This window comes from Crotalus tigris, unplaced genomic scaffold (assembly GCF_016545835.1).
Source record: "Crotalus tigris isolate CLP2741 ecotype Arizona unplaced genomic scaffold, ASM1654583v1 scf7180000017549.6302385, whole genome shotgun sequence".
NCBI classification, from domain to species: domain Eukaryota; kingdom Metazoa; phylum Chordata; class Lepidosauria; order Squamata; family Viperidae; genus Crotalus; species Crotalus tigris.
Genome location: NW_024096467.1, coordinates 643,078 through 664,073, shown reverse-complemented (window position 1 = coordinate 664,073; position 20,996 = coordinate 643,078). Strand labels below are relative to the sequence as shown.

At 38.3% G+C, this 20,996-nt stretch overlaps 1 protein-coding gene across 2 annotated transcripts in view; it reads right to left on the bottom strand.

Annotated features, from left to right (window-relative positions):
* Window positions 1–4,105: 4,105 nt before the first annotated feature.
* Window positions 4,106–20,996, bottom strand: part of MAPK12 (mitogen-activated protein kinase 12) — a 37,410-nt gene continuing 20,519 nt past the window's right edge. For both annotated transcript variants that reach the window (XM_039338642.1, XM_039338634.1), the window contains exons 4-12: window positions 20,849–20,960; window positions 18,102–18,131; window positions 17,367–17,414; window positions 14,403–14,517; window positions 12,444–12,515; window positions 11,125–11,204; window positions 9,048–9,126; window positions 8,510–8,683; window positions 4,106–5,480 (exon numbers count right to left, since the gene is read on the bottom strand). In XM_039338642.1, coding sequence (XP_039194576.1) covers window positions 5,410–5,480; window positions 8,510–8,683; window positions 9,048–9,126; window positions 11,125–11,204; window positions 12,444–12,515; window positions 14,403–14,517; window positions 17,367–17,414; window positions 18,102–18,131; window positions 20,849–20,960 — 781 coding nt within the window. In that variant the 3' untranslated portion in view covers window positions 4,106–5,409. The remainder of the gene's footprint in view (window positions 5,481–8,509; window positions 8,684–9,047; window positions 9,127–11,124; window positions 11,205–12,443; window positions 12,516–14,402; window positions 14,518–17,366; window positions 17,415–18,101; window positions 18,132–20,848; window positions 20,961–20,996) is intronic.

Genomic DNA, 20,996 nt, shown 5'->3' with positions numbered 1-20,996 from the left:
GGTGGGGGAATAGATGCGGGAGGAGTAGGATGGGACTGCACCTGGCTACTCTCAGTTGATGACATAAACTGCCTGAATGCTTGGTGCATGAAGGCCTGGAATTGAGCCTGGGACCACATTTCCCCTTGGTCCCTGGAACTGACCCCAACCTCCGTTGAGGCACACCTGGTCTCAGGTGGTTGGTGTGCTGATGAAGGAGAGGAGCGAGGAGGACCTACCTGCTCGGTTTCCCCCCGAGGAGACCAAGGTCTTGGGGCATCCTGAGATGATTCAAATTGAGGTTCTGTCAAAGGAGCATCCAGTGGGGCGGGGGAAACCGTTTCAGTCCCACTGGATCTGAGCCTTTGTGCCTTGGAGAATTCTCTCTCCAATGCTAAGTGTCTCCTTGTGGCCTCTCGCCCGGCTGATTTGGAAGTATCTTTGGAAGACAGATGTTTGGTTTTAGCTTTTTTCTCCCCCCCCCATGTCCAATTCTTCAGATCTGCGCTTTGCTTGAGCGGGGGGGACACTAGATTGAGAAGCCTGGGGCGAGGAGCTGTCTGCCATTGCTGTCTAGGTATTCCTGGACAGTAGTACCTAGAAATGGGGGGAGGAACCCAACACGCAGATCACAGTCAGAGATGGAAAACCGATCCTCGCTCTGAACAGAAGGCAATGGCAAGAACAGCCAGACAGTGTTCTAATGCTGCCTGTACAGGCCTTGTGACAAAAGGTCACGGGCTAAACTGAGAAACAGGTGGACAATAAAGGAATCTCTTTGCTCTTCTCTTCTAGGCTTTAGGACCAGTTAATAACACCTTGGTCTACTCAAATGCAGCCAAGGCCCACACCTGAAGTAGCCCCCTCAAGTTTGACCACAACTCCTGTGGATACAAAAATATCTTCCCCCCTGAACAGGTCTGCTCACAGACCAAGTGACACAGGCAACAACTATGCGTCTGCAATAATGCAGGAATAACTGCCAATGATTATGCAAAAATTTCTATTAGGCCTCCAAAATGGCGTCCGCCACGTGGGACCTCTAGAAGCAGCCGCGCTAGACCATGTGGTCAAAATGGCGGCCGCCAGGCCTTAAGGCCTGGAGAAGCAAAACCCTGTCGTATTTTAAACAGGAGAATCAATTACACAGCAGGGGAATACAAGGCTGATTTGGGATTCCTCCCCCAGTCCCCAAGCACTTGCGATTAGTAGCGCAGCCCCTGCTGCGATCCAGATAAAGCTGCAGTCAGGAATTCTCCCTCAAGGCCTCGAGGCAAGTAAATCACTCAGGAGGTCTCCGAGTTGAAAAGCCGACCTCCGCTACCCAGCTGAATTGGCGGAATCGCAGAGGCTACAGATCGTCGGAACGGGAGCTCCCTAACAAACGAAGCCTGCAGCCTCCTTTTCAAAGCCCAAAGGGCTGCAGGGGAGGGAGGACAGAGTCCCTATCCCCCCCAACGCAATCCTCTTAATTTGGAAGTGAAGCCGAATTAATCTAATTGTTAATCAATTTGAATTTAAAGTATCCAATTTTAATTTGAATAGCCTAAAAGAAAAAAGGAAAGAATCAAACTTAGCTAGGAGCCTTCTGAAAAGCGTCTTGCTGAGCACGAGACTAAGACAAAAACTGGGAAGTCACACCCAGAAGGAGGCGTGGCAGAGTTTTTTTGTCTTAGTCTGAGCAGGTGGGATTAAATTACCCAATCAGTGGAGTCTACATCCATCCTGATGGAGAAAAGTATATGATTATTACAGCAGCTTTTGAAGACAAATGGATTTACAAATATGCCATATATATATATAGTCCTCAATTAATGACCACAACTGAGCCCAAAATTTCTGTTTTATATGAGACAGTTGAGTTTTGCCTCATTTTCTCTCTTTGTTGTCAGTTGTTAAATGAATCACTACAACTATTAAGTTGGTAATATGGTTAAGTGAATCTGGCTTCCTAATTTAACTTTGCTTGTGTCAGAATGTCAAAAAAGGTTCACCTGACCCCAGGACACTGCAACCAACACAAATACAAGCCAGTCGGCAAGTATTCAAATTCTGATCATGTGATCAGAGATGCTGCAACGGCCATGTGAAAAATGGTCATAAGTCACTTTTATCAGTGCATTGTAACTTCAAATGGTCACTAAATGAATGGTGTGACTTCCTGTATAAAACTTTCAAGACATGTATCAAAATGATTGAAAAATAGTAAATTCCCCAAAGGCTAACAGATACCAGAACAATTAGATCAATTATTCTTCAACAGACTAGATCAAGGATACAAACCTGTTTTATTTCTCAGTCTCATCAGCTTGGTTCCTGAAAGGATCCAGTGACAATAGGATTTCCAAGCCTAGATATTAACAGTAGGGACTAGGTGGAACCATCACTTTGTGTGCTTATAAACCAGCATTTAGTCATTTATCCATACAGAAGGGTTACCTTGCAAAAAAACCCATATATCTACATGAAAATGTCTTTCATCAAAAGTATCTTACTTCTAGCATATCATCCTTCAGTATTTGCTTCCACAAATAACTGTACCTTTTATGAAGATGTACTGGAAGCCATGTGGGAAGTATTCGCCAGAATTAAGTGAATAGTTAACTAGATTGGATACAAAAAGATAAGATAGTTGCCTGAGGGAAGGCAAACAAAACAATTGAGGTCTTTGATCTACCATCTTCTCTCAATCTTCAAAGGACACTTAGGAATGAAAATTATTTTGAGAAAAAATTTTCTTCCTTGCATTAAGATGGACTTAGCAAGTTTTCTTCAGATAGCATACGTTCATGCTGAAAATTAACTTACTGGAAGCACACAAAGCATGCCCACTTAAAAACAGATAACTTAGATACAACATACATAAGAGGTCACACTCCCTTATTCTCCAATAGGTAAGTTCAGCTTAGACAGATAACTGTCTGAGAGAATTTTAGGCTGCATGAATCCTGACCACCACCAGATATCAGTACAGCGATCTAGAAAATCCCAACTTGATGCATTTAGAAGATGTCCTGAATATCTCCTTCCAGTTTGAACTACTGGTGGTAGCCTGATAGAACTGTGGTGCAATTTGGAATTGTATTTCAAAAAGATACAGGAACGCTTTGAACAAGCTGCCTCTTTTCTAGGGATCACATGGTTGCTGGGATTAATTTAACAAAACAAGAGAGCAGTTTTTTTGTATCTTTGCAGCTGTTTTCACCTAATTACAATTAATATCTACCTTTAAAAACCCGCTAGCTTCATGAAAAACTGTTTAGAACAGAGAAGAAAAACATTATTACTGTTATTTATTGAAGTTGGAGGTAGACAAGAAAAGCATTGCAAAGAATTTACAATACATTTAATCTACAACATGGTTGTATTTACATTTAATTTTAAAAGAAAGTAATTACTTTTTTTTTATTCCTGAGTTTCTCACCATTAACAGAATTGATAAATAAAAGGAACGGCATGCTGTTTTTCCAAGTCAATAGTCATTATTTTATGAAGGCTTATTTTTACCAGAGAGATGGATTATTTCAATAATCATTAACCATTTTTCATACATGTTTTTTAAAGGAGCATATTCACAATTACAGAAGGTTGAGTTTGGGATTCTAGATTTCTTTCATTGAAAGAACCCTGCATAGTAAAACAAATATGCAAAAAGAAAGCAGTGAATTTAGATAAAATTCAGCACACAGAGATGACAGGAAACAAACATTGTACGTTTTGCACGTAAAGATGTCCCTGTTTTAATTAGAGGCAGTTTATCAAATTTCAAGCAACACATCTAGGAAGTATTATTAGGTTAAACCTTTGTATTACCTTTGTTAGTTACAATAGGAAGCATTGAACTAGATAATCTGATTTAATCAAAATGTCATCTAATCTGATTTTCAGTGCATATGAACATGTGTACAAACATACACATACACTCTACTCCATGCTTGCATTTCCAAGTAAGAATGCTGAAGGAAACCTTATGTTTTCTTGTCTTTCTTTCTTTCTTTCTTTCTTTCTGAGACTTATATACCACTTTAAGTGCAAGCACTCTCTAAGCGGTGTACACCAGTAAGCAATGTATATATATATTTACATTGCCCCCAACAATCTGGGTCCTCATTTTACCTACCCCGGAAGGATGGAAGGCTGAGTCAACCTTGAGCCGGTGAGATTTGAACCGCTGACCTGCTGAACACAGTCAACTAAAGTGGCCTGCAGTACTGCACTCTAACTGCTGCGCCACCTCGGCTCTTCACTTGTCATGTACTTCTTTTTAGACTAAATAAAACTGACCACCCAATGTTTTCCCTTGAAATCAAGTATGTAAAGTTCCATTGTAGAAAAAGATCTACAAAAGATCTCTAGCATAAACATGCTCAGTAATTGTTTGGCAATTAGATTATAATATTTCAGATAATCTCTGTTTGATGAGCTGGTTGAGGAGCTTTGGGCCATCGTAAGATTCAGGAACTCGAATGTAAATTTCCCATTTTCATAAGGTCCATATTGCTAGTTGCAACTCTGATGCTCAATACGCACATTATGAGTTATCTTCTAATTAGCTGAGAGCACACAGTGAAGGAAACTGCTATAGTTTTCAAATACAAACTATACACTAGAAGGAAGAGAAGGGACTGCAGAATCTAGAGGTGGTCATGAGGCAGAATGAAACATTCACATAATCATATAATCTCATTTATAAAGGCACTAGCTTCCAAACAAATATTTAAAATATAGGTAACTGGTTCTCAACAAGTGTGCATGGACCCAGTATATGTTAAATACAGGCAGTCCTCAACTTATGACCATTTAATGATGGTTCAAGGTTACAGCAGCCTTGGAAAAAGCAATTTACAATCTGTACTTTCACTTATGACTGTTGCATCATCCCTGCACAATTGGCTCACATTTACGACTGACTGCAGCACCCTGCAGTCACGTGATCACAATTTGTGTTTGCCAATTTCAGGCAAAAAATGTCCATTGAGAAAGCTGGATTTGCTTACTGATCGTGTGATTCACTTAACAATTGTGTTGATTCACTTAATGATGGCTGTAAAAATTATCATAAAATCAGATTTGATTTAACTTACAATCACAATGATTTATGATGGAAATTCTGATTCTAATTGTGGCCGTAAGTCGAGTACTACCTGTAATTGAAGCATACCTTGAAAAATATCGTAATAGAGATGATCCATCTTAGGAAAAAAAGTTTTGTTTCTCTTATAATAGAACTAAGGGTCTTTTAAAGAGGGACTGCTGTAATTTACGATATAAAAAGTTTTGAGCCCAATGGCTTCAAAATTCATATTAAAATGGTTACATCTCATTTATATATAAAAGATTTATATAATTATATACATATATACATATACATTTACATAACATTTACAGTCTTTTATTTACTCAGTTTTTAAACAAACACACAACTTGAGGTTATACTACTGTTTCTTTTGACTCAGACAACTGAAGTGGCTTAAAGTTTACAACTTCTTTATATGTGATACCTGGAAAAGTTAAAGAAACACAAAAATATTCATGTTAGATTCAGGAAAACATTTTTTTTAAAAAAGCAAAATTTATTAAGATGGTGCAGTAATCCAGACTTGGGAGAAGGAGGAAAGCGATCTGCAGCTTGGTGTAGGCAAGCATGTCACACTTGTTCATGAAAATTGTTTATCTTTTCCTGAGATCTTATAATTGTGTTAATAAGTCTATTAACCAATATCATCAGTAGCTTAGTTTGAGGTCTCCCATTTAGCTATAGCTGAACTTTTAAAACACTATTACAGTCAATTCTAGAATGACAGCAATAAATTAATCTAATATATATATATATATATATATATATATATATATATATATATATATATATATATATATATATATATATATATATAATGCTAAAAATATGAACCCTGGGAGTATTCATATCAAAAATAAAATGAACACCAGGGTAGTAAAACTATAAAAGTTTAATTAAAAAGCGCCAAGCTTTCGCCGTCCCTGCCGGCATCATCAGGGCTAGAGCGCCAGAAAGTGTGAGAGTTTTTTATAGGCAAGTCAGAGTCTGCGCCCGGCTCCTCGATCTCGTCACCGGGCCTAATTGATTCAACTGTGCTTGATTGGTTTGTTTCTTCCTATTCCTCTTAGTTACGTGTATGTTGTCGTCTCTCCTCCTTTCCTTCGATTCTGGGATGGGTGGGATAACTCCCCTACCGTTCAAATTATCTCTGTTCTTCAACCCATCCTCCCCATCAGGTTTGAGTGGTAATGTACACTTCCCCTTCCTTTCCCAATCATCATCCGCTCGGCTGTTCTTTTTGCGATAGTCTTCTCTTTTAACTTTAGTACTTTCTCCTCCCATCCAACTGTCATCTGGGCAATCCTGTAAGTCGTTCTGAGTTGGCTGCGATATGCTGGTGATCTGGGACAGGTTGATGGATTGTTTGTCTACTGGGGGGGGGGCGGTCCCCTGGCTGTGATTACATTCAGTCGTCTTACTCCTCCTCTCCCTTTCCTGAGCCTCCTGTGTTCCTTTCGCACGCGTTATAATTCGGAGGCCTGGGGGAGGTAGTGGAATTACGATCTTCTCGAGTGCCGCCGTGCTTCTCTTTCGCTCTCCTCTCCCTTCTAATGTCACTCGTGGCTTTATGGGCTGTCGGATGGTTGCTCTCAAAATGGAGAATCCTACCCGTACATGTTGATTTTCGGTATACCCTGGTGGTCAGACATCCATCCAGTTGGCGCTGCACCAGTACATCCAAGAATGCTTATGTGCCCTGATTTTCTTCCTCCATGTGAACTGGATGTCTGAGTATACCGAATTCAAAATGCCCATGAAGTCAGTCTTGTGTTGCTTCTTGACAACTACAAATGCGCACATGGGCACGAGCGACGTTAGAAGGGAGAGGAGAGCGAAAGAGAAGCACGGCGGCACTCGAGAAGATCGTAATTCCACTACCTCCCCCAGGCCTCCGAATTATAACGCGTGCGAAAGGAACACAGGAGGCTCAGGAAAGGGAGAGGAGGAGTAAGACGACTGAATGTAATCACAGCCAGGGGACCGCCCCCCCCCAGTAGACAAACAATCCATCAACCTGTCCCAGATCACCAGCATATCGCAGCCAACTCAGAACGACTTACAGGATTGCCCAGATGACAGTTGGATGGGAGGAGAAAGTACTAAAGTTAAAAGAGAAGGCTATCGCAAAAAGAACAGCCGAGCGGATGATTGGGAAAGGAAGGGGAAGTGTACATTACCACTCAAACCTGATGGGGAGGATGGGTTGAAGAACAGAGATAATTTGAGCGGTAGGGGAGTTATCCCACCCATCCCAGAATCGAAGGAAAGGAGGAGAGACGACAACATACACGTAACTAAGAGGAATAGGAAGAAACAAACCAATCAAGCACAGTTGAATCAATTAGGCCCGGTGACGAGATCGAGGAGCCGGGCGCAGACTCTGACTTGCCTATAAAAAACTCTCACACTTTCTGGCGCTCTAGCCCTGATGATGCCGGCAGGAACGGCGAAAGCTTGGCGCTTTTTAATTAAACTTTTATAGTTTTACTACCCTGGTGTTCATTTTATTTCTTGATATGAATACTCCCAGGGTTCATATTTTTAGCATTATTAACTATATATATATATATATATATATATATATATATATATATATATATATATATATATATATATATATATATATATAACATCTTGTGGGCTATATATATATATATATAATAAAACATCTTGAAATTTGGGCTCTATTTTATAAATTTGAATCCTGATGGTGATAGCTTTTGCGATTATATATTTCAGGTATTTTAAGCATTCAATGCCTAGAAATCAAAAGGGTGCAGTTTCCCCTCCTCTTGCTTCACTGACTATCAGAAAAAGAGCCAGTTTGCTCTTACTATTTCAAAAGCCATCTGATACACAAAGTAGCTGATGATTTTCATGAAATGGAAGTATATTGCTTGCACACATAGCCCTGCAAGATTGAAAACAATTTAGCCACCTTAATGAGCATGAGTCTCTGATTAAAACACATTGGGACAGAAAAAAACTCCCCAATTAATTCTTGTAATGCGAAATTTACAGAATGCTGTCAGCAAAGAATATTTTTTCCCTCATAAGGCAGTTTTAATAATTACTATTAAATTTATATCATGCCATTTCTGCTTATAGAAGCTTTCACAGCGATTTACATTTCTCCTTGCTGTTCACTCATTTCTTGCCCATCCATGTATATTCAAGTCCTTTGTAGAACTGATCCTAGGAAAGACATTTGTCTAAGAGTTTAGAACGTTAATTAGAAAAGAGGAAATAATATAGGTCAAAAAGACAGAATGGAACAGCAAGGACAAAGTATTTTTGAGTCTCATTTAATGCAGCAGATTCCTCAGTTCCCCTGAATTATATTTTAATTAAAATGTATAAAAATCTATTTGTAGAATATAGATAAGATTTCCTACACCAATCTCATCTTCATTAGAAGACTGCTATTCAACACAACAATTCCAAACATACACTTCCATTCATCCAGGGGCATATCCATGTTGTCAAAAGTGTCATCATATTTCTCTGCTTTGTTTTCCTCTTCGGGATCATGAATGGTTTCGAAATAAGAATGTGCCAAAGCTTCACTTGCTGTTATTCTCTTCTCTGGGTCTAACACCAGCATCTTTTCCAACAGGTTTACAGCTGGATCAACAAATTAGAAAGGAGATTTAAGGACAAACTCTCTGGAAATAGATCAAACATGTACTTAATATTTTGGGTAAGTTCTGCATCTTCTAGAGATCATGTAGTTGTTCAAAGACCAGAAGCCCAAAGAACTGTAATTTATAATAAAGTATATCTAGCAGGAAAAGCTTACCTTTATTAGCCAGATAATCTGACATTTATGAAGAAATTATTGAGAAAATAATTCTACAATGAAATTTTCACAGGAAACAAAAAAATCTTGAAAGTTTTTTTTATGTAGGATAGAAGATAACTCAACCTGTTTACTATCTTGATATCACATAATTTTCTAATATACTACATCCATCAATATTTAACTTACCTAAAGGGTTTACATTTTTCAAAATGGCAGCAAAATCTTTTTTCTGTACTTGTGGAAGGCTTTTGATATAATTTTTTGCCTTAAAATAAATAGACACAAAGATTATTGGATATGAATTGTTATCAATTTAGGAAAAGAAACGAAGAAAAAGAAATTAGATGCCATCAAACTGGATTTCATTCCTAGTGAATATATGGAAAAAAATGCACTTGTGGAATACAACTCATTACATATGAGTTCACTTTGGATCTGAAGATCCTAAATTAATTCATACACAATTTGCATACTTTCAATAATTTCTATAGTTTAAGATAATTTTAATTTTTCAGACCACAGATGCAGGCAAATCATAAATCATGGAAGTGTGTATGTGTGTGTGTGTGTGTGTGTGTGTGTGTGTGTGTGTATATGTACACATACACATAAAGGTAAAGGTTTCCCCTTTCCAGTCGTGTCCAATTCTAGGGGGCGGTGCTTATTTCTGTTTCTTAGCCAAGGGAGCCAGCATTGTCTGAAGACACTTCCGTGATCATATGGCCAGCATGACAATATACTGAGGCACACAGAATGGAAGTGGTACCTATTTATCTATTTATGTTTTGCATGCTTTTGAACTGCTAGGTGGGCAGGAGCTGGGGCAAGTAACAGGAACTCACCCCATTGCATGACGCTCAGATCTCAAATCCAGGCTGTCAGCTCTCAGACAAGTTCAGAATTTTTAACCGCTGAGCCACGGCATCCCCTACATATATCTATATATACATAAAGTCAGCTCCTTTATTATATTCTGAACTGGCTATAATAAATGAATTAAAATTGGGCAGAAATTGTTGATCCCCACGTTCAAGGTTCTCTTGGCAAACATAACTGAAACACATAACCTGTCTTTCAAGGATATTAGAGCTTCTGATGAGCTTACTACAGAAAAGCTTATAAGGCCACTACAAAGGAAAGTGCTAATGGTTCTCGACTTACAACCATTCGTTTAGTGAATGTTTGAAGTTACAATGGCACTGGAAAAAGTGACTTACAACCAATCCTTGCACTTACAACATCGCAACATCGCCATGATCACTTTATCAAAATTTGGGCTTTGGCAATTGGCATGTATCTATGACAGATGCAGTACCTGGGGTCATGTGGTTGCCATCTGCAAGCTTCCCGGACAGCTTCCAACAAGCAAAGTTAATGTGGGAGGCCAGATTTGCTTAATACCTGGGTTATTATTTTAACAACTACAAGTGATTTGCTTAACAAAAAGTTTGTAAAATTGAGTGTGACTCACTTAACAATTGCTTAGCAACAGAAATTCTGGACTCAATTGTGGTCATAAATCAAGGATTACCTTTATACAATGTAAGTCAAGTTTTACATTCTTGCACCTCTTATTTTTGTCTGTGTGATTTTTAATTTTTATTAGTCAAATTTATATAGCTGTTCATTTTATCAGAAGTGATGTCAGAAATCTCTATCTCATTCTACTGATTAGGATAAACAGTTTCCACCTATCTCTTTCTTTGATTTCAGATCATTTTCTTGAGATCATGTGACAATTTGTTCTTACATCAATCATATATAACATGGAAAAGGGAAGTTCAGCAACATCTGAAGGGTAAATAATCACAATAAGTAAAGTTTCAAACAGAAGTTGCCTGAAATATTTCTTTTTAAAAATTAGAACCATGTAAAATTTCTTACGATATATAGATTTTAAGATAGCAATCATTTATATCAGGGGTGTCAAACTGGCAGCCCATGGGCCGCATGCATCATGCACAAGCCACACCCACCCCAGCTCCGCAAAGGAAAAAAAATGTCGCAATATGTCACGTGACGCGATCGAGTTTGACACATATGATTTATATTAATGGGATACTGATGACTTTGAATAAAAATGTGTATGAAAAAAAACCCAACTAAAAAAAGTTTCTAATAGTTTCTAACCAAATTTCCTTGGTTTGCTGTTTTCTATGCTCTGTTAAAAGAAAATCTCAAAATAGTACCAGTATATTTAAGTACCACAGAACCATCTATTTCTGAACCTGCTCATGTAAATTTTGCAAAAGCAGCAACTTACATCTTGGCTTTGTAGTTTCTGAACAAAATCCTGAGCTGGTGTGCCTGTAACTTTCATAATTTCTGTAAGCTGGTCCAGATCTGAATGTCAAAGTCAGGAATCAAATATTCAGTCAGCATGTCATTTAAAAAATAATATAATTGATCTGATTTTCTTACTTTTGAAATCAAACCATATAACATGTATACTTCATGTATTTTTTCACAACTAGTGGCAGTTGGTTAGGAATTAACAACTATTTTTGGTCATCTCTTTGTGTATTCTCAAGCTAACAATTTGTAAAAGCTTTTATAACTGCCAGGACCCCCTCATAATCATATTTTCGGCGCTCTGCTATTCTGACAGGAGGGGGACTCACGGATGTATTTCCTTTATTTTGTTCTCTCTACATTTTGATGTATCGCTTTGGATGTGAAGAAGGGGAAGAATGTGCCAGGAGCCATCTGCCTTATCTCTGAGACATTGTAAAAAGAAGACACAGGGCCTGGGAACCATCCCTTATCATTCCAGTTCCCATAACTTCACACCTGTAGATTGGCTGGAAGAGCGCTGAAAGGTTGGACACTGGGGGGAGGGTTTGTCAAGGAAAACCTTAATGTAACAATTTACTTGGGACTTCCTCAGATCTTGCTTTGCCTTTCTGCTTTCACTGACTCTCAATAAAAGTTAACAAAGCTTTCTTTCTTTGTTAAACTAGTATCAATGACCTTGTCGTCCAAATATTGAAGATAGAAAGCTGTTTGTCTTTAAACACTGATTTTTCATAACTCATTATGAGCCTCTAAAAATGCCCATTGACATAAACTGCATCAACACATATAAAATAAACTAAAGTGCAACCCATATGCCAAATATTGGAGCCAAAAATGTGATGTTCAACCAGCATTTAATTATATTTAATTTAATTATAATAGAGTCCTGGTGGAGCAGTAGTTAAAATGCAGTATTGCAGGCAAACTCTGCCCACAGCCTGAAGTTCGATCCTGACATGGCTAGAGCCTTCCATCCTTCCAAGATCGGTAAAAAGAGGACCCAGATTGTTGGATGCAAGGTGTAAATAATGTTTCTTCATTGCAAACTGCCCAGAGAGTGCTATGGGTTGGTATAAGCCTAAATGTTATCACTATTGCTATGAGGTGGGACAAACTTTTAATCTCACAACTTTCTGGCAAAGCTACAGAACTCCAAAACTGGCTTGATGTTTGCAAATAAATAGCTCAACTGATCATTTTTCACTTGAAGTGACTACAAAGTGACTAATACCTGAGTTTTTGCATATTTCTCCAACTTAATGTGAAGCATTCATCAAGAAAGGATACGATCATTGCCCTTGAAAAGGGGCCTTCCTGTTACCATCTCAGCCATTATACACCCCACTGACCAGATATCCACTGAAATACAGAAAATGCACCTATTAAATTGGTGTGAGCAGCATCTAAATTCAGCTCATCAATCAACCACAAAACCTTTAAAAAGAAAGCAACAACACAAAACCAGTGTTTTGTGATTTGTAACTGAAAATGTGTATTCTGTTTCTACAATTTCAATAGTTCAATGAATGCTTTTGAGAATCTTGATGGTCTGATTTACAGGCATCTTCTTTCTTTCAAAGTTTATGTTCTTTAGCATTGATGAAGCAGCTAGGTATGATCCGAATTAAAGCTGTCTGTTGTGCCAGCTCTTTATTACATTTTAAATTTTTATGTAAGGAGCTCAGCTTAATATAGTCTCATTTCCATTTTATCTGCTCATAAATCTTGTGTTAGACTGAAAAAAAAAATAATCAGGTCCAGTGAGTTCTGTGAATCAGTAGGCTACTATTTTTTAAAAATAAAAATAACACTTCTATGGTTGGTTTATTATTGTGAAATGAGTTTCCTGGAAGTACCAGCTTCCCTTGTCAGAAATGCAATCAGTAGTAATTAATACTTAAAATTAGCACAGAGAAAATAATTGTTGGTCTAAGTCAGCGGTTCTCAACCTATGGGTCGCGACCCCATTTGGGGTCGATCGACCTCTTTTGTGGGGTCGCCAAACGCGGCGATCCGCCATTTTGTCCCCTCTGGGGGCACGCTGCGCCTCCCGGGGGGCGGTGCCGCGCACGCGCGCTGCGCGTGGGGGCGGCGGCGCGCCTCCGGGGGGCGCCACCGCGCATGCACGCTGCGCGTGGGGGCGGTGCCACGCCTCCGGGGGCGCCACCACGCATGCGCGCCGCGTGTGGGGGCGGCGCCACGCCTCCGGGGGTGGCACCGCGCATGCGCGCCGCGCACGGGGGCCCGCCCCCATGCGCGCTGCGCGTGGGCCCCGCCCCCATGCGCGCCACGCCGCACATGCGCATAACGTTTGTGTGACGGGGGTCGCCGTCACACAAACGTTGAGAACCGCTGGTCTAAGTCTTCAGGATAGCATTTGGAGAAAGAGGAAGACGAGGAAATTGTGGGAGAGATCCTATGTAATCACAATGATATACATAGGAATACAAGCATGAAAGGCAATACAGGTAATCTTCATTTAATTATGGTAATTGGAACTGCAGGGTATGTGATGGTTTGTGAAGGTTAGGTGAGGTTTGGGGTGGCTACTCCAGGATGAGAGAGACTGAGATTTTGCGTATGGAACTTTGCTTGTGGGAAGACGGCAAGGAACGTTGCAAATGGCAATCATGTGACTGCAGACACTGCTACCATTGTAACCACAAGCCAGTTGCCAGGTGCCCAGGTTGCAAATCACGTGAGAGCGAAGGTGCTGGGAGCTGACAAAATTTTGAGAATTGGTTGTAACTCTCCTTTTACAGCGCTACTGTACCTTCAAATGGTCGATCAACAAATGATTGGTAAGCAAAGACTACGTGTAGGCAGAATTTTCAGGAGCTACATATGGCTACTCAGCTTCCAAGTCCCCACAGTAAGGGGCCACTGTTAAGAATCACTGAACAGATAGACCAGACAAGTAAAGTCAGACATTGCAGAAATGGCAAAGCCTTGAAACCCAAGAATTTCAGAAACCTATTCTGCAGATGACTAGAACTAAGATGTTTCCCTCTAGAAACGTTATGGAAATTAATATGCAAACAGCTACACTACCTGTTGTTCAATTCTTTGCAATTTTATTCAATGTCTCTGCAAATAAAACAACAGACTTTTTCAGTTAGTTAGTCTATGAAGAGATTACAAGATAGTTTTTGTAAAGCTGCTGCTCTTTCGCAATAGAAGTGATGAAATCAGTGGTTTCAGAAACCCCAGCACAGAAAAACAGTTTCTAGCAAATACAAAAATTACCTGTTTGTGTATAATGCATCCAATTAAGTATAACTTCTGGGGCTCGATACCACCTAGTAACCACATAGCCAGTCATCTCACTATCTGTATGTCTTGCCAGCCCAAAATCTAAAATCTGTTTTAGAGGAACAAAATATAATCCATTTTCATTTCTGGAATGTCATAAACACCTTGAATTGGAATGAGATTTGTTTATATTGGAAAATATCTAGTAATACATTTATCATTCTTAAATCCTATTAATTCAATGGCTTCTTCCTAAAAATGTAAACCTATTCCCTTGAAAATAGTTAGAGATCCCTAATAAGCTACATTACATTTCTGTCTCATTGCTAAAATACATTTCTCATATCCATATATTTTCTCATTACCTTCATTCAACTTACAACATTATCCAAATAATTGATTGCAATGAAGTGATACCCTTATTTTAGAGGAATGCAAACGGTTATTTGGATTTTGTAGCCTTGTTCATATTAAATAGCATTTTTGCAAGTAAAGGACAAGAATCTTAAAGCCCTATTCATTACATGCTATTTATTCAATCATCATAAATGCAAGTTCTATATATTACATTTTTCCTGACAGTAATAGGTGGAAATCTCAGTTCACAGGAATTATTTTTTACATTATATAATCATAAAGGCAGCAAAACTAAAACCACATGAATTTGGCATATTATTCATATATTCACAGCTACTGAGAAAGCTTTGAGCTTACTTTATGCCATATAATGCAGCTGGCAGAAACAGATCCCCCCCCCCATCATCAGCTACTCCAAAATGCCATGCAAAGTGTCAAAGACCTCCGGCTCCAAGCATTACATAGGGTTCAGGGATGCTATGCCCAAAGTTGATGGAGATATAATTTGAAAATCAATCTCACTAGTCATTACTGCATGTACCAAAATGTGGAACCAATTCAATGCAATTTTTTAAAATTAAATTGTTATGATTTAAAAAAAATGAAATAAAGCACTTACAGGTAATCCTCCACTTATAGCCACAATTGGACCTGAAATCTTGTTGATTGAGATACCATGTGACCACTTTGTTCACCAACTGCAATCCTGGCTCTCTCTCTTGCAGTTGTAAAGCAATGGTGTGGGTCATTAAGGACATGGTGGAGAGAGGAGAGGGTCCAAGCCAGGGAGAACGATCACGAGAATGCTAGGTTTTGTCAGTGTTTTTGCCAGATTTGAGGACCATTCCTCCAGTGTGTGGAAGGATTTTTCCTCCCTGCATAGAGGGGAGAGAAAGTCCCTCTGCTTACTAGGGCAGGGATCCCCAACCCCCAGTCCGTGGATTGGCACCGGTCCGCGGCATGCCAACAACCGGTCTGCGCAAACAAGTGAAGCCCCATCTGAAGGCAGCATACAAAACCACACACCCCTCCAGTCTGTGGAAAAACCTTTCTACATGGAACAGGTCTATGGTGCTCAAAAGGTTGGGGGCTGCTGCACTAGGGGAATGGACGAAATCCAACATGGCTTCCATCTCAAACTTCTCTGCTGACTCCACTGACTGTTAGGCACACCCAACCAGATACACACATGCAGAGTTTGAATTAACTACTTTATTATGTTCTGTATATAATACAGGAATCTCCCCAGTCTAGCAGTCTACTTTTGGAAACCAGTAGATAAGGCTCCAAGGAGCTTAGGGAGGGTTGACCTTAGCCCTTTTGTGGTTGTACTGTGACTCCAGGCTAGCTCTGAGCTTCATTTCTTCTCCCTGCTAGGCTGGGTGCTTCCCAACACTGGCAAAGCTGGGAAAGAAAATTATAAACGGCAATCACATGATTGCAGGACATTTGGCAATTGGTTATAAATGAGAACAAGCTGCTAAGTGCTAAAAACGTAGTCATGTGATGGGAAAGAAGTGTGAGATTTTATTACAACTGGAAGCACTTTATGATCTCTAAAGCACCCATTTCAAGCCTGTAATGATTGAACAGTCATTAAATAACTGATCATAAGTTGTGGACTACCTGTAATTGCTTTATTATATTAAAGTTGCAATTTAACAGCTGGCAGGTAAGAAGCTTTGCATGTTTTCAGAGGATTTTGCTACAACATTTCCATAAAAATACTTTACACCTAACCCTCTATTTAATTCCTCTTTTTCTGTTGGAAATTCTTTTTAAAACAGTGTATCTTTTTAAACACAGACACGATGCTCTAACAAAACTTAAGCAATTTATGTTGCGTTAATGTGCTCTCCTATGGATTACTGCTTGTTAGAAAGATTGTCTTCTTTGCCATAAATTCATACAAATCCTGAACTCAGTAGCCAGCTATGGTTGTAACATATACCCCAAACTGAAGGTCATACTGAACTAACTGCTTGTAGCTTCAGTCAATCCACATTAACTCAAAAATAATTTAATTTTTTGAAGCTTTTTACATGAACCCCATCAACAGAGCCTTTATTAAGATGCTCAACTGTCTAAATGAAAGCCTTACAAAGTGAAAAGCCCTAGGGTATCTACTCATCATTGTATTCCTATTACGCCAATCTAGGAGAGCATGTTATGTTTCCAGCTTGTATCTTATTTTCCACAGCTTAATTAAAGATACCTTTTGTAAAAGACAAATAAATGGTCTTTTGTAAAAGACAAAGACCTGATTTTGCTGTATTCTTACAAATAACAGGATGAAATCCAATAATTATCTATGTAAAACATTCAAGCTTAAGCTTCTGGAAAAATGTTAACCAACTTCTTTTATAAGCAATCATCCTTACATACCATAGTATGCAATGTTGCAGAGTCTACCCTTAGTCAGGAAATCTGGAGTTAATCCAGGCACACAGACATTAACAGTCTATTACTTCACACAATAGTGCTACAGACTGTAACCTGTTCTCATTTTTAAAATGCTTTTCGCATTAGTTATATCTGACATACTTCCAGATTCCCCAGTATTTACTTCCGAAAAAGCAACTAGAGCATTCAGTTTCTTACCTTCAACTCACAGTCTTCATTAACCGCTAGGTTTCCAGGTTTTAAATCCTATGAAGATGTTTAAAACAAAAAATCTAAAAGTAAATTTATTTGTAGTTGGAAGTATTTATTTCAAAGGCAGGCATTTTTTTTAGTTGTTCAAGACAAACAATGGCCCAGAATGCAAATGGATTGATGTGTTGCCAAATATGAACATAGAGACCAATACTCAGCCAGAAGCTTCTCTGGCAGTGACTAAAAAATATATTACAGAAGACAAGGGAGCAAGCAACAGTATTAAAAAAATTCCAAAGTCAAACATGTGTGTACATATATAACTATAACATTTCCACTGAGCAAAATGAAAATATTACATGCATGCAAACATCCTGATCTCCTTTTAATCAATCACAAAAGAAACCTGTACTATTTATCATGTTTATATTGAATTGGAAATGATTATTGTAATAATTCCTGAAGGATACAGTTTGATTTGCATTTAAGCTGTAACTTTGCAAATAGTACATTAAAGAACCCAAGGAATACATCATTAAAACAGCAAAGACTTTTTCGATGAAGCCTTATAGGTATCAATAATTGAAATTGTACAAGAAACGTTATCTTTCTTTGTATATTTTAGTATAAAATTTCAGGATAAAAATTCCAAGCATTATATATGGATATATGATTGAAAAGAATCTTTCTACAAGAATATATAAACCTATCAAAAAGAAAAGCCTGAAAAGTTTTACTTACTCTATGAATTATGCCAGATGAATGGATATACTGTGGAAAGAAACAAAAAACACATTACTCATTTGCTATCGATGAAATATGTTTTTTTTTTTGTTCCAAAGCTTTTCAGAGTAATGGCAAAAACAATCCATGGGGAACCACTGTGGTGTAAGTAGTCATCCTCATCCTGATTTGACTTTCGTTTTTTTTATTTTAAAAAAGGTCTTCTGCTAAGCAAAACATCAAGCTGTAGTTTTGTCTATATTTATAGATATGCCTCAGGGCCCCACACAACCTCTTTATAGTTCTTAGGAATCAAAAATGTTTGGGGTCTTCAATGGTGCACTTTGCATGAATACCCATCTTGTTAATGGTTAAAGGTAATCTGGGCCAATAATGAGCATCTTGCAAGATTAGAGTATGAGACAGAACAGCCTCATCTGTTTGTCTTCTCATAAATGCTATTTTGTGACCTGAATGCCCTCACTATAACATTTGTTACATGAATGGGCAAGAGTTCACAGGGAACACCCCTTTTGTCAGTGTCCATGAAAAGCTTTTGAAATTAAAATTTGTCTTTCAACTCAAAAAGACCCTACCTACTGTACTTTAGCTGTGTTTTATGGAAGTTGCAATCCAACAACCTAGAAATCAATCTTTAAATTGTCAGAAATCAGATATCTAGATTGAGAAACATATGAATGGAAAACTCAAAATTCTTCTATCAAACCAAATACTATTAATGGAGGATTATTCTTTGCCGCAGACCAACAATTTACCTTACCTACATATGTAGGAAACCAGTCTTCTGAATTATGGCTCAAGACCAAATGTCTGCTCTTCTTGCCTGCAAGCACTAAACTTCCAGATAAAATGAATTTGCAAAACAGAGCTCAGATGGTGATTTTCTATACCATAGCTCTTCTTGGTTCTATTTCTGTCCTTGTTTCACTTCAACAGATGGCGTTGCCATCAATGTGGGATTCCCAAACTAGAGCCTTCAGCCTTTCACTTCTTCCTACTACAATATTAGCAGGAAAAAAAACGTTTGAAACTTTAGCATGAACTCTTATGTTTGCACAATTCCACAATGTATTTTGTGTATAAGAAAATATACTCAAATATAGAGTAGGAAAGGATCATTATGGAAATATTTGTAGGTAAGCAAAGCTTCCTAGAAGCTAACAAGAAACAGAGAAAAACAATGATTTCTGCTGGTGATTTTGTAATGCAGTGATGAATGTGATGGACTAAGACTGGGAAGGCACAGATTTAAGACCTGCCTGAGCCATGAAAGCTCACAGGGTGATTTGGAATCAGTCACTATTGCAATTCAATATATCTCATGGGGTTGTTGTTGCAGGAGGATAAATGCTCTCTATCTGTATCCTCAAACTTGTAGAGGAAAGGTAGGAAATCAATCAAATAAATATATGAAATCATTCTTAATCTGCCATGACAGTACAACATCAAGTGTCCCATTTATTTATTTATTTATGAGACTTATATACCGCTTTAAGTGCAAGCACTCTCTAAGCGGCGTACACCAGTAAGCAATGTATATATATATTTACATTGCCCCCAACAATCTGGGTCCTCATTTCTTGTTGATGTTAACAGGAAGTTTAAAAAAACATGAAAACAGCCAGGTGTTGCTTTTTGGCAAACACCAGGTACAATATTTCTGCCTTTCCAGTTCTCCCTGCATCTGGGCCAGATTGCACATTGCGACTGAGATGACTTTCTGGCTTAAAGAATCAGAGTACAACATGAGACCCAAAGTTGTTTTCCTTGCTTGGTTTGCAGTAAATTCCGCAGTGGCAAGACCTAAACCTGACCACAAAATTCCATTCCACTTCACTCAGCTTTATCCCTATTCATCATCCCTATCCCTACTCTATTCTTCCCTTCCTTTCCCCTTCCCTCCTTCTACAAATAAAAGGAGAGATAATTTACCATTAAGCCCAAATCTAGAAGAGTAACTGATTGTTGCCAAGTAATTCAGGATCTTCAAAACAATTTTGTAAAGTGATTTAAAGGAAGCTTACACATCTTGTATATTTCAGGACCAAAAACTGTAACCCCAGCTTCAGACAAGTCATGAAGCAGTTTATTTTTATTTATTTGCTAGAATTCCTCATTTTCTGCACAGTACAAATAAGGTTCATAAATAAATGGACTAAACAAAATCTTCAAATTTACCTTCAAATTAATTAAATTTAGAAACTAGAGAGGGTTTTGTGCAAATAATCAGAGCTTATGAACCTAAAAGAATTTAAAATTCAAATCCTCACAAAGAAAAAGATTCGCCAATGAAAATGTAAGAATCAAAATTCCTTCAGAATAAGGATTTGTAAAACCACATTGTAATTTCAAATTCCATCTGTCAATGAATATGTAATTTTACACCATACTGAAGCACACCATGAAGTGGATTAGAAAATTGCATGAGGAGGTTCCTTATACTGTATATATATTTATATATATTCTTTCATTCAATTGATTATCAGAGGCTGCCTCAACATGTCCCTGCAATTTTCTTGTGGCAAAGGTTTTCTGAAGTGGTTTGCCATTACCTTTTTCCCAGAGCTGAAAATAATAGATCCAGAGTTACCTGGCTGGCAATGTACCTAAGGCAGTTAGGACTAGAACTCACAGTCTCCTGGTTTCTAGCATGATGCCTTAACTACTACTTATCATAAGAAAGGATATGAGGAGAGAGAATGATGACAAAAGCCAACAAAACAATTGAAAGAGGAAGATCTAACCTTTAGGCCCTTTAACATCTGGTAGACCAGGAACTGGATCCTATCTTCAGTTAGTTTTTCATGCTTCATTATTTTACTTAAGTCTGTTCCCATAAATGGCATGACAAGGTAGCTAAAATGAAAAGGAAATTAAATATGAACTAAACCA